A 12,733-nucleotide genomic window follows, 5' to 3' on the forward strand; every position below is an offset into this window, starting at 1 on the left:
ACAGACCTTTTTACAATAAGTATGCACCATCATTACTTACATATAATATCAATGCTTGTTTACCATTTTGTCATCGTTGGTTAAATCATTTATTTTATTTGTTATTATAAAATTTATAGTAGACTAGCTTTCCGCCCGCGGCTTCGCCCGCGTGGAATTTTGTCTGTCACAGAAAAACTTTATCGCGCGCGTCCCTGTTTCAAAAACCGGGATAAAAACTATCCTATGTTCTTTCCCGGGACTCAAACTATCTCTATGCCAAATTTCATCAAAATCGGTTGCGAGGTTTAAGCGGGAAAGCGTAACAGACAGACAGACAGACAGACAGACAGACAGACAGACAGACAGACAGACAGACAGAGTTACTTTCGCATTTATAATATTAGTTGGGATAAACGTAACGTGTATATAAAAAAGTCTTTGTGTTGAACTTTTTTTCAAGAGGATTTTAAAAAAATATAGCCTACTGTCAAATGGGACTAATCCCGACTCTCGGTTATGCTACTACTGCAACTCCTGTAGGTCTACGTGTATCTTGGTTTTCAAACCAATCAATGTTGGTTAAGTAATCCCGGGGGATAGCTACCCGTCTAAGAAAACGAATTAATTTAATCAGAATATGCAATATAATATGTAATCATGTTTTACACCATTCTAAAATTCGATAAACTTCATTTCATTTCACACATTCATCGTTTTCACAAAAAAGTTTTCCACAATGCATTCGAGTTTATGATTAATCAATGCAATGAATTAAAAAAAAATAACCGGTTTAAAAACCACGCATTCACACAAATAGAGACAACGGAATATAATTATGTAGAGTTCCTTCCAATAAGTACTATTAAAATTTTAGTAATGTCTGTAATTTGATTATCTGTGAATCCTTAAATTGCAAATAAACTTTATTGAAGCATCCGACTTGAGTCATCACTCTCTGATTAGTTTAGGATAATATACAGATTAAAGCCCTGTTTCTGAATTAATAAACACTTAAACTCCGAAGGCCCTATTGACGTAAAGACTGTGGAATTGTACAGGCTAATAATATCTTTTGACCCGATCATAACTGGTATACAGATTCGGCCGAGCTATTTTTGGATTTAAAAATACAAAGCGGTAGTATGCAGATATTATCTTTTTTTTCCTGACGTCGGCAATAAACGAAGGTGCACTAAGGTGTTTTTATTAACCAATCTGTAGATAATGTTTAATAAAGAAATTACTTTAGGTTCGCTAATAATCATCTGAATTGACACACAGTGTAAACTAAAAATACCTCAAATTAAATCACATTACCTATACATGAAGTCAATAAGTTATTAATAGAAATAGATTTTATAATAGTTGTTTGTCGTCAATGAACTTTAGCCAATTAGCACTTAAAAATTTCCATCAAAACAATCATTATTTTTATTTAGTCATACAATAAATTCTTCTGAAAAGCTCTACAATTCATGAATTTAGATCCACAATGATCCAACCGGTATTTTGAATAAAAAACTACATGCATCGTTTTTTACTTGCAAAAAATGTGCCAAACACTTTTCATCAACATGTGTGACTTTGACCACTGTGGCTGCACCTTTACGAATTTTGCACAGACCATGAAAATTTTTGTTTTCTGTAGATCTTGTTTAAAATTGATCGCCATTTATGTGTATGTGTACTTACTCGATGACATAAAAGTAGGTTACTAGGTACTTTATTTCCGTGCATTTTTGTGAATAAATTATATTTTAAGTAAGTCTAAATAAATGGACCACTGCTACAAGGTGTTGTGCCTGAATTGCCTTGAAGGATATATTGCATTTACTTGTCGACAAACATTTATACAGGTGTAGGCACAAAATTTCAACCTTGTAGAAATATGGTAAAAAAACTTTTTTTAATATAAAATAAATTTTCTTTTCCGATAAAAAAACGTACTGATATTTTTGTCCCTTACACGCTGTAGAACAATAAACAAATTACCGCAATGTTTACATTGAGTTTTTAAGCAAAGTTTGTCCTGTCAGCTTATTGTTTGAGATATAATAGATTATTTAGGTTCTAGCGTTACCTCGCTAATGGGGAAACCCCTTTATTTACACAAAATCACTTGTCCTGGTAAGTACCCTAAAAGTAATGTGTGCTTTAATTACTTGTTATTTGTCAATTTACCTAATTAAAGTAGGTATTAGCTATTCTACTTCTAAGTTCTAACTCACTAATTTTTTGGAGCAAAATGGAGGAAATATTAAAAGGTAAAGTATAATTGTTGGTTGTATGTAATAAAATTATAAATATGTAAGTAGTATATCACTTTCTGCATGCAAAAAATAAATAAATAGTTACGTGTCAAATAAGATACGTTCAGAAATTAATATTGCGATTTTATAGTTAAGGCAGGACAACTTTTTATTGGCGATATGAAGTTCACTGTGACAGCTACTTATTATGTAGGTTGTTTATTTAAACACCAAAACAAACTCCTTTCATATCTTTTTTTTTGTTATGATTTTTAACTCTATATTGGCCCCATAGCGTAAGTTGATAGATAAATCAATTAACACGCGTGGCATGATGTGTGATCTTCGCAATGAATTAATGAAAAACCCGATTAAAATTAAATTAAGAAAAAATTAACCTTTACAGATAAAAACAATGCCTCGAATTATTAACTTGAAGATGATTCTTACATAAGAGTGATGGAAAGAGCGAACAAAATAGAGTTTAATAGGTACTTATTTTAAATTAGTTATTGTTTTGTTAGCTTTAGTGGCTTTAGCTCTATTTGATTTTACGTAAAAGTCTTGAAAGTGGTCTATTTTAGATTTTGTCTTTTTTTTGGCCAGTGCACAGTGTAGTTAACACCATAGTGATTCGGCTCCTTGGCCGCGCAACGCTGGCCACTAACAAAAACTACATTATTTTCCGATGAAGAAATTATCAATTAGCACACATAATTTCACCATCACCATCCACGACTCGAGATTTGTAAATATTATAATATGTATTCTCATTTTTCCCTATCTCAAGTATTCATTACTCAGATATGTAAATACTAAATCCAGAAACACACAACATTAGGGCCCATCAAGCCCTCACACATAGAGTTCTTTGTTCTGCACGACTTTGATATAATTATTATGTAAAACGTATCGGCGATAATGCAATTACATAACAGGTAACATTGAACCTTTACTTTCTCATATCATATTGATTACATTTTCAAGATTAAACACGTCTTGTTATTATGGAATCAGAATCAAGTAATGAAGTTTAATTCATAATGGTTATAAATAAGAACATTTATACGTTTAATCCTTTTCCTTGAGACCAAAGTCTCTTCTCAAACGTAGTTCTTGCAACTCACGAAGGTGAGTGAGCTTTACTTGCGTGTATACGTGTACATGCACATAATAGTGAAATTATTGTCTATCAAAAGACAAAACTTTTGGACACATGTAAAGCTCACTCGTCTTCGTGAATTGCAACAACTATACATTTTAACTAACGTCTCATTAAATAATACATTATACAATGTGTATATGTATAATACTTACACACTAAGTTTGTTACAAAATCGCACCTATTGAAACAACATAAGATCTCACAGTATTGAGCTCGATCTGCCGTCGTCCGTACGTATCCTTATGCTGGTTTCATTATATTTTTTACAATAAGAATAGATTTTACATTTATACACGATGGTTTAATTAACAATTATGGTGGCTAGTAAATTAACAAATAGAAAAAAAACATCTGAACCTTTGTTGTTTACTTTTAGTAAAAATTATGCAGCCCTAATGGGCGTAATTTTGCGATCAGTCGCGAATATTCGATTTACTCACGCAAGACGTAAGTTTTGAATTCGAGATAAAGGTATAAACAGCAAACAAAATAATATTTATACAAACATATTAGTATCGTCTAAAAAATGAATAAATTTATAGATTTGAACAAAATTTTGAAATGAAAAATTTTCCTTTGGAGGAAATATTTAGATAGCAATTTAAATATGATTCTAATAATTATTAAATATAATATTTATTAACTAGCGGCCGCCCGCGACTTCGTACGCGTGGATCTCGTTTTACCCCCCCTTCATCTATCTTACGCGGTTCAGATTTTTTCATACAAATGTTTTTTTCCGCTAACTCCCGTTCCTGTGGGAATTTTGCAATATCCTGTTGTAACTAACCTTTAAGTATACTAAGGTACCTGCATGCCAAATTTCTATAAGGAACATACAGACAGACAGACAGACAGACAGACAGACAGACAGACAGACAGACAGACAGACAAAAATTTTACTGATTGCATTTTTGGCATCAGTATCGATCACTAATCACCCCCTGATAGTTATTTTGAAAATATATTTCATGTACAGAATTGACCTCTCTACAGATTTATTATAAGTATAGATTAAACAAGTGCCTAAGTCTCTAACGATCAAAGAACTAATCTCGAATCCACTAATGCCAACGTACAGTTATTCTAAAAATACTTTAAGAAACCTAAATTCACAAAATAAACAAATGCCGACAGATTTTTCTTTTTTTTCTTTAAAGCAAGCTCGTTCGTATCAAGAATAACCGCGTCGTCTCAGCGTGTACGTTGTATGAAACTGCAGTGACGTAGGCTCCGTGTATATAGTCGCTTGCGCAGGATTCTATTCAATAGTCGAGATCGCGCACGCCTCCACTCCTTATGGGATAAGAATTAAAAGATTAAAGGAAGTACACAGTGAGGCCCCGAGAAGTTCGTGTTCAATAAGGTAGGGAAGTGCTTGGACGTGTGTTGTTTTAGCTTAGTATTATTAATTCAAAATTAAATTAAAATAATTTCAGTGCATTTAAAGGAAATTTTAAATTAATATTTTCACATTTATCGTGAAATTGTGGTGAGTAATAAGTGACTGAAAAAAAATTACGATTTAAAATTTTGGGTCAATATGAAAGATTTATTTTTAAACTTACATTTATTATACTTAATAATTTAAAAAAAAATTATAACGTATTTTATAAATATAGTTGCTGTATTTGTTTTAGTCTGGAAAAGTACATATAACATGTTATTTTCAATATCAACACATTTAAAATAACTGCTGCTTTTTGAATATTTTTCTCATAGATTTCATTTATGAATTAATATCAATAAATAAAATCTAAGGGTTGTAGAAAATATTATTATGTCTGATACTTTATTCACACGTGACGAAAAACGGTCAAACTTTTATTTTAATACTAGCTGACCCGGCGAACTTTGTTCCGCCTTAATGGCAATAAATAAGCAGACTTTTTTTATTTCGAACGGGATAAAAAGTATCCTATGTCCTTCTCCTGGCTCTAAACTACCTCCCTGACAATTTTCAGCTAAATCGGTTCAGCCGTTCTTGAGTTATAAGCGAAGTAACTAACACGACTTTCTTTTATATATATAGATTCATAAGCCGGAGTTATGTAATGAGCCCAATTTACATAATATTTCTAAAACTTGATCGAGCGAAATCTGTCGTACAAAATGCAAAGTAGTAGAAATCCTCTCAGTTTTTAAACTTTCCCCACTAAAAGGATTGTATTTGTTTCATATTATGACAAACTAAAACATATCCATATTAATATTACACATGATAGACTCTACATTTCACATAAAGTATGTTTTAATTTAAAAACACAATATTTCACCAGAGTATTTATGAAAAATGTAGACCAACTAAAAGTGCAGGCGTAATTGACAATTTTCTCACAAAACCACAGAGAGAAAGTTAATAACAGTTATTACTTTTACTTAAGTAAGTTTATAAACCTTCAAACGATTATAACTATGTCGGATTATTAGACGCATCTCAAACGAAATTTCACCTTAGGCTCATGATTAGGGCGCAAAAATTTAACTTACTTGATTTTATTATTAGCATGAGGTAATTTTATCATATTATCACATTAATTGATTTCGGCATCAAAGTAAACAAATGTTTGCCAAAACATCATTGAGTTCATACACATAGCCATAATTAATATTATGAATTAGAAATAATGACTCATAATCTTAAGCCTCAGCAACGTTATTCCGTAAATTGCAATTTACCTACTTTTCTTAAGTTAGCTATAAGCTCTTATAATTACTACTGTAGAAAGAAGAAGATGAACAAAATATGTGTTGATAATAAAACAAAGTCAATTACTGGTATTACAGCTTTTTAAACACCTTGTCTAGAATACATTAAAATAAATCAATAACTTAATCATTTTATGTTAGTCTTGTAATACTCGTACCTATGGTTACAATAAGTATTCATAATATTAATTAGGTTTACGAGAATTTCGTGAGTTGAGTAGTTAAATAATTTTAGCTGGTCACAGTGCTATTAAATTTCGCAAATCTAGCAGGATTGCAGTCTGTTGCTTCATATTAAAATGCTAATCAGCATTTGCAAGCGTGTCATATGCAGTCACAATGTTCACTGTCAGGTTTTTATTTCTGTGCTTTTGTTCGCAGGAATAGGTAGTTTTCAAGATGAGTTACTCAGCGGAGAATGTGGTGCAGACCAGCACCTGGGCAGCGACGAGTTTCTTCTACGTGTTGCTGGTACCAGCGTTGGTACTATGGTACGCCTATTGGAGGATGTCCAGAAGACGCATGTACGAGCTGGCTGACAAATTAGATGGACCTCCAGGTCTGCCACTCATCGGCAACGCTTTGGAGTTCACTGGGGGATCAGCTGGTAAGTCTAAAAACTAGTCACGGAACACATCAAGATTTATATTGTAGTATTTTATCTAGCTGTAATAAGTCCTGTTTTGCAACAAAAATCTGTAGTCTGATGTAATGGCGACTGTACAACGAAACTGCACATCGTTCCGAGAAATAGCATACTTGGAGTAAACGAGGAAAATATACTAAAATTAAATTCATCCCTTGCTTTCATTATCTGAATGTTAATGGGCACTATGTTAATCAATGCCCATAAAAATATGGAAGGTCTTTGAGTAACAAAACCAATGTTTGTTTTCGTCTGAATCTGGAACAACCTTGACCTCGTGAGTGTTCTCGTGTTGTTTTGGTGATATACATCCAGGCAGTGAATGGGTGCAATTTCTCAACGGATTTTAATCTATATGACGTAATACTGATTGAGCAATGTTTGTTTACAGACATATTCAAGAACCTTGTGGCGAAAAGCGCTCCTTATGACAAGGAAGGTGTTGTGAAGATCTGGATTGGACCCAGGCTGCTGGTATTCCTTTACGACCCTCGTGACGTGGAGTTGATCCTCAGCAGTCATGTCTATATTGACAAGGCTGACGAATACAGATTCTTCAAGCCTTGGCTTGGAAATGGACTCCTTATCAGCACTGGTAAATATAACTATTATTGATTTGTCAATTTTCCATAATGTACCATAATTCCGCTAAAACTTTTGTGATAAATAAGGAAACCGACTTACACAAACAATTCTTGCACGTAATTCTAGATCACGGCCACAACAGCCTCGAAGTTAGCAATGTTTCGGAGAGGAGAACGTGTTTATTTGTCTGTCCAAAAGTTTTGAAATATTTAAATTTATCTGCAAAAAATATTTTGTCAGTGTGAATTTTTAGGACACGGTGAATCTTATGTGCTTACCACTACTCTCAACGTTCCGTAGACCGAAGAATTTTAAGTGTTTGTTACATAGGCTCGTTTGTTTTTAGGTCAAAAATGGCGCTCTCACCGCAAACTGATTGCCCCAACCTTCCACTTGAATGTCCTGAAGAGCTTCATCGACCTGTTCAACGCCAACTCCAGAGCTGTGGTCGACAAACTCAAGAAAGAGAGCGGTGCCTTCGACTGCCATGACTACATGAGCGAGTGCACAGTCGAAATCCTGCTTGGTAAGTAAATTTTTCTTTGCATTCGTAAGGTAACGCTCGAGTTGACGACCCTTAACTATCAAGTTATTAATTTGATTTGGGAGGTAGCAAGAAGTTTATTTCATGATACTTAATACACATAAATCTTATAGCTGCTGCACAAGCAACGTTAATAGGTTAATATAATACATTGTATATAAATTATAATGAATAATTAAACAATCCGTCATAAAGGTTTATGTTCGGAGATCCAAATCAAGACATGTTTAATTCAACATCAATTCACTAACTGAATATATCGTTTACCTAATGGTAATTTGAATGATCATCAGTTCAGGCCTATGGATTTATGGGCTAGAGCAAAAAATAGAGTTGTTATCGTCCCACCGCGAATGAGTTATTCGATAGACGCTCATCATGATGAATGCGAGTAGAATAGTAAACTAACTCCGATTCCGTCAAACGGCAAAATATGTGTGTGCTGTGTCAATTCTTGAAACCCATGAGTTCGCCCATCGCTCAGTTGTTTTCAAGACTCTCATTTTTTAAAAGATCGCACGTGAGATATATCGCAGACTGGAATCTTTGCCATTGTTCTAGTATTTCTGAGAAATGGCTTTTACGTTATATAAAATTTGCACACATTAGGATAATATTATGTTATGATTTATACACTCGTACAGATTGGGGTAGCTGGAGTTTATTAATACAAACTGAAAATCTAAGCAAAATTGTGATTGTTTTTCTGTCAATTAATTCTTAATAGTTTGAATAGGTCATATTAAAAAAAAATAGAATAAGCTGATTATATTATACTATGTGTCGTTGAGCTGATTTAGCAAGTCAAAAGCCCATCCTTGCAAATAATTTTGATATGATATGCTAAACCATGACTAAATTAAAAACATCTAACCTGATTGGTCAATTTTTATTTTATTAATCATGAATAAAATAAATTATTACTAAATTAGTATTATTACACGTGACCTGCTCTGAATTATTTCAAAATTAATACACGAAGTTATCAACGATGATCTTGATATATTTACATATTAGTTAAGTAATACAGTTGCTGACAACATAATGAGGAAAATTACACAAAACTATCGGTAACAATTACGCAATCTGCGATCGTCACAACGGAAGCGCGTGGTCAGCAAAAAAACGTATAAGCATAAATCGCGTATTAAAAATCGGGCCAAAACTCAAGGTGTCTGCGCGAATATAATTTAGGATAATGGGCAATTCCTAGTGGAGTCACGTCGTAGAGCAGGTGACAACGCAGGTCAAGCCCGCTCGCCGGAACACTGGACGTTCGCCGTTCTTGAGCGAGTGCGATTTAAAGTTTACGAAACGATTCGAGAATTGCACACCTATCCGTAAATACACCACATCAAGCTATCGATGACTACAATATTTACATCACTACAAAACTGGTCGAAGAACCACATAAAACTGACGCTGATTATACCACATTGGTTAATATTTAACATTTAACCCATTTGCGGAACAGCGCGGTGGCAAATATTTTCATCAAACGCAGCACTGGCGTTAGAAATAATTGAAGTAATGATAGTTCTGTACTTTAGTTGTAATGTGAAATGTGCACTAAATTGCTACGAGTATTACGTCTATAATTTTATGGAACGGCTAATTATGTAGTTTCCTTGGATCAGTTGAGGCCCGTATCGTGGTGGGTCTGCTTAACTCATAATACAAGAAGTACGGTAGTTATTGAATCATTTGTTGATGACACGTAGTATTGAAATGAGTTTGGCGACCTCCCACGACACACGTATTGATAATGGCCAATATTCGCCATCAACGGGCACAGAATGTTACGCGGTGCTGTCACGTTACGCTCCACGTTACTCAACCACTTTGAATACTATGGAGGTTAATAGCTCTTTCTTTTTTAATGTGAGTCATGAAACCAGTGATTATAATAGTTCATTATGTGTTACAGAAACTGCCATGGGCGTTAGCAAGAGCACTCAAGATCAGAGCGGGTTTGAGTACGCGATGGCCGTGATGAAGATGTGCGACATCCTTCACTTGAGACACACCAAGATCTGGCTGAGACCGGAATTCTTGTTCAACTTCACGCAGTACGCCAAAAGCCAAACGAAACTCCTTGACGTCATTCATGGATTGACCAAGAAGGTAATCCTAGCATAGTAACCTTAGCTACGTGTTTGATGGGTTTAAAGAATCATCAGTTTGCCATTCAGGTTTAAACCATAATTTATGTAAATTTTTACTTGCGTCAAATAGATTTGCACCCGTATAGAATATTCAAATGGCAGATTTAGTCGTAGTTGATTTATTACTATTATTATCAGCCACACTGCTATCCTTTGAGTATGTAACGTTTTATTATTTACTATTACCTGTATAGCTCCCCTCTGGTTAGGAATTTATTTCGTAAACATAACTACATAAATTAACGACTTTTTATTCCTTCAGGTTATAAAGAGGAAGAAGGAAGAATTCCAAGCTGGAAAGAAACCTTCAGTCTTAACAGAAACTGTTGAACCTACAACCACTGAAATTCCTACAGCCAAGACCACGTCTGTAGAAGGTCTATCCTTTGGACAATCTGCTGGTCTCAAGGATGACTTGGACGTCGAAGACAACGACGTAGGACAGAAGAAGCGTCTTGCTTTCCTTGACTTACTGTTAGAGAGTTCGCAGAGCGGTGTCGTCATTACTGATGAAGAAATTAAGGAGCAAGTCGACACTATTATGTTTGAGGTAAGATTGAATTCTAAAGTTTGCAATATTGTTTGCATACTAAATATTAATTTTGCAAGAACATCTTAATAAAAAAATTATTTATTCAGGGTCACGACACCACTGCCGCTGGCAGTAGTTTCTTCCTATCTATGATGGGAATCCACCAACACATTCAAGACAAAGTGATTGAGGAGCTGGATCAGATCTTCGGAGACTCAGACCGTCCAGCTACCTTCCAAGACACACTAGAAATGAAATATTTGGAAAGATGTTTGATGGAAACTCTGAGGATGTACCCTCCAGTGCCGATCATAGCTCGTCACCTCAAGCAGGATATCACGCTACGTAAGTAGAGAGTTTATAGAACAAACATTAAAAGACGCATCGTCTATTATGCATAAATTGAACCATTAAATTTACTTTTCCTGACTGATTTATTTTTTAAACAGCGTCATGTGGAAAGCAAGTACCAGCTGGAACCACTGTAATTATCGCCACATACAAGCTGCACCGCCGGCCTGACGTATACAGCAACCCAACGAAGTTCAACCCAGACAACTTCCTGCCAGAACAATCAGCTAATCGCCACTACTATGCCTTCGTACCGTTCTCCGCTGGACCCAGGAGTTGTGTAGGTGAGTGAATTGAAAGTGAAACTTTATATTAGGTATTTATTGTTGATGATGTTTTTATAGAACTTTTAAATAGATATTGTAATAAAACATTATCTATGGTTTATGCAACCAATGAATTTAGTTACATAACATATCTACAAAATTCCTTATTAGGTAGTAAAGCTTAAATATTTTTCTAATTAGACATTTTTGCCAACAGGTCGTAAATACGCCATGTTGAAGTTGAAGATCATCCTTTCCACCATCCTAAGAAACTTCAGAGTCCACTCCGACCTGAAAGAGTCAGACTTCAACCTCCAAGCTGACATCATCCTGAAGAGAGCAGAAGGTTTCAAAGTCCGTCTAGAACCCAGGAAACGGGCACCAAAGGTCGTGTCATAGGCACCATTACGTTCCCAAAACTCTCTTTCTTTAAGGAAGTTACTATACTTATTTAATAAAGGCCAAACATGAATAGACTATACAGTGGACATTTTTTAACGCTGCATATAATTCGAAGTTTAAAACTCACCCTAAATGTTGCCAAATGTGACAACGAAAGTAAAAAAATATTTCTAAATACGTAGATATTACCTACTTTAAAAAGATATCAATAACAATGAAGAGACAATTAGGTGGGGTTTTTGATTGTTCCTAATTTGATAACGGTATTTGAATCCAAAACATTTTTGCGCAGCATTAACTTCAAACCGTATTTTAAGTAATGTGAAGGCAGTTTGTTGGTGGTCATATTTTGTGATAAATAAATTATTAAAATAGAACATTACTGTCAAAATAGGAGATTCGATAATATTGGTGGCAGTAATTCTGGGAAGTGATGTTGGTAAAAGATTGCATTTTTGCTCAATTTCATCTATTCGATGCATTGTAAATAACTAGTTTAAGTCTTTGTGATTTATGATAATGTACTTTGGTTATAAATAAAATATAATTAAAATGTTGCAATTTTATTCACCTAATGACCTTTCAGCCAGTTGCACTTTCATGCAATAATTTATTATTCATAGATCTACATTATTGCATGAAAGTGCAACTTATTAAATTAAATTATGTCATGCAGTAAATTAATATTGAATTTCATGAATTAAACTGATGTGAATTAGGAAATTCTTACATTAAAAAAAATTAAATGCATCATCAACAACAACAACATCACGTGGTTGTCTAGAGATACCATGGCAATCGCCATTTTGCTAGCAAATTCTAACAATGCTATTTTTCGCCAAACACAGCCTAAGCCTAATGCTGTCATTTATTAACACCTATTAGTAGATGTCAGTATAAATTTTAGAAGTCTATAGTAGGTAAATAATATGTGTTTGAATTTGATTTTAATATTATTTAAAACACTTTGAAAGAGACAATGTAAATGTTGTAATGGACAAATAATGACCATTGTTATTGAACCGCGGGGCAACCGAATGCAATCGCGTTGCACCCAATTGAGAAGTGGAAATAAATTGAATAAACTCATAAAGATAACAAAATCATTTAAAATTTTATTAAAAACAAATTAGATAA

The 12,733-nt window shown here is 34.0% G+C and overlaps 1 protein-coding gene across 1 annotated transcript; it reads left to right on the forward strand.

The window, feature by feature from the left end:
- Positions 1-4,609: 4,609 nt before the first annotated feature.
- Positions 4,610-11,979, forward strand: Cyp4g15 (Cytochrome P450 4g15). Its single transcript, XM_028321585.1, has 9 exons — positions 4,610-4,762; positions 6,487-6,712; positions 7,143-7,346; positions 7,683-7,862; positions 9,808-10,004; positions 10,308-10,595; positions 10,685-10,922; positions 11,027-11,212; positions 11,412-11,979. Exons 2-9 carry the CDS (start codon positions 6,505-6,507, stop codon positions 11,591-11,593), a joined length of 1,683 nt encoding a protein of 560 aa, XP_028177386.1. The 5' UTR covers positions 4,610-4,762; positions 6,487-6,504; the 3' UTR covers positions 11,594-11,979.
- The last annotated feature ends 754 nt before the right edge of the window (positions 11,980-12,733 follow it).

Source organism: Ostrinia furnacalis, unplaced genomic scaffold, assembly GCF_004193835.3.
Source record: "Ostrinia furnacalis isolate ACB-3 unplaced genomic scaffold, ASM419383v2 OfSCF7556, whole genome shotgun sequence".
Taxonomy (NCBI): domain Eukaryota; kingdom Metazoa; phylum Arthropoda; class Insecta; order Lepidoptera; family Crambidae; genus Ostrinia; species Ostrinia furnacalis.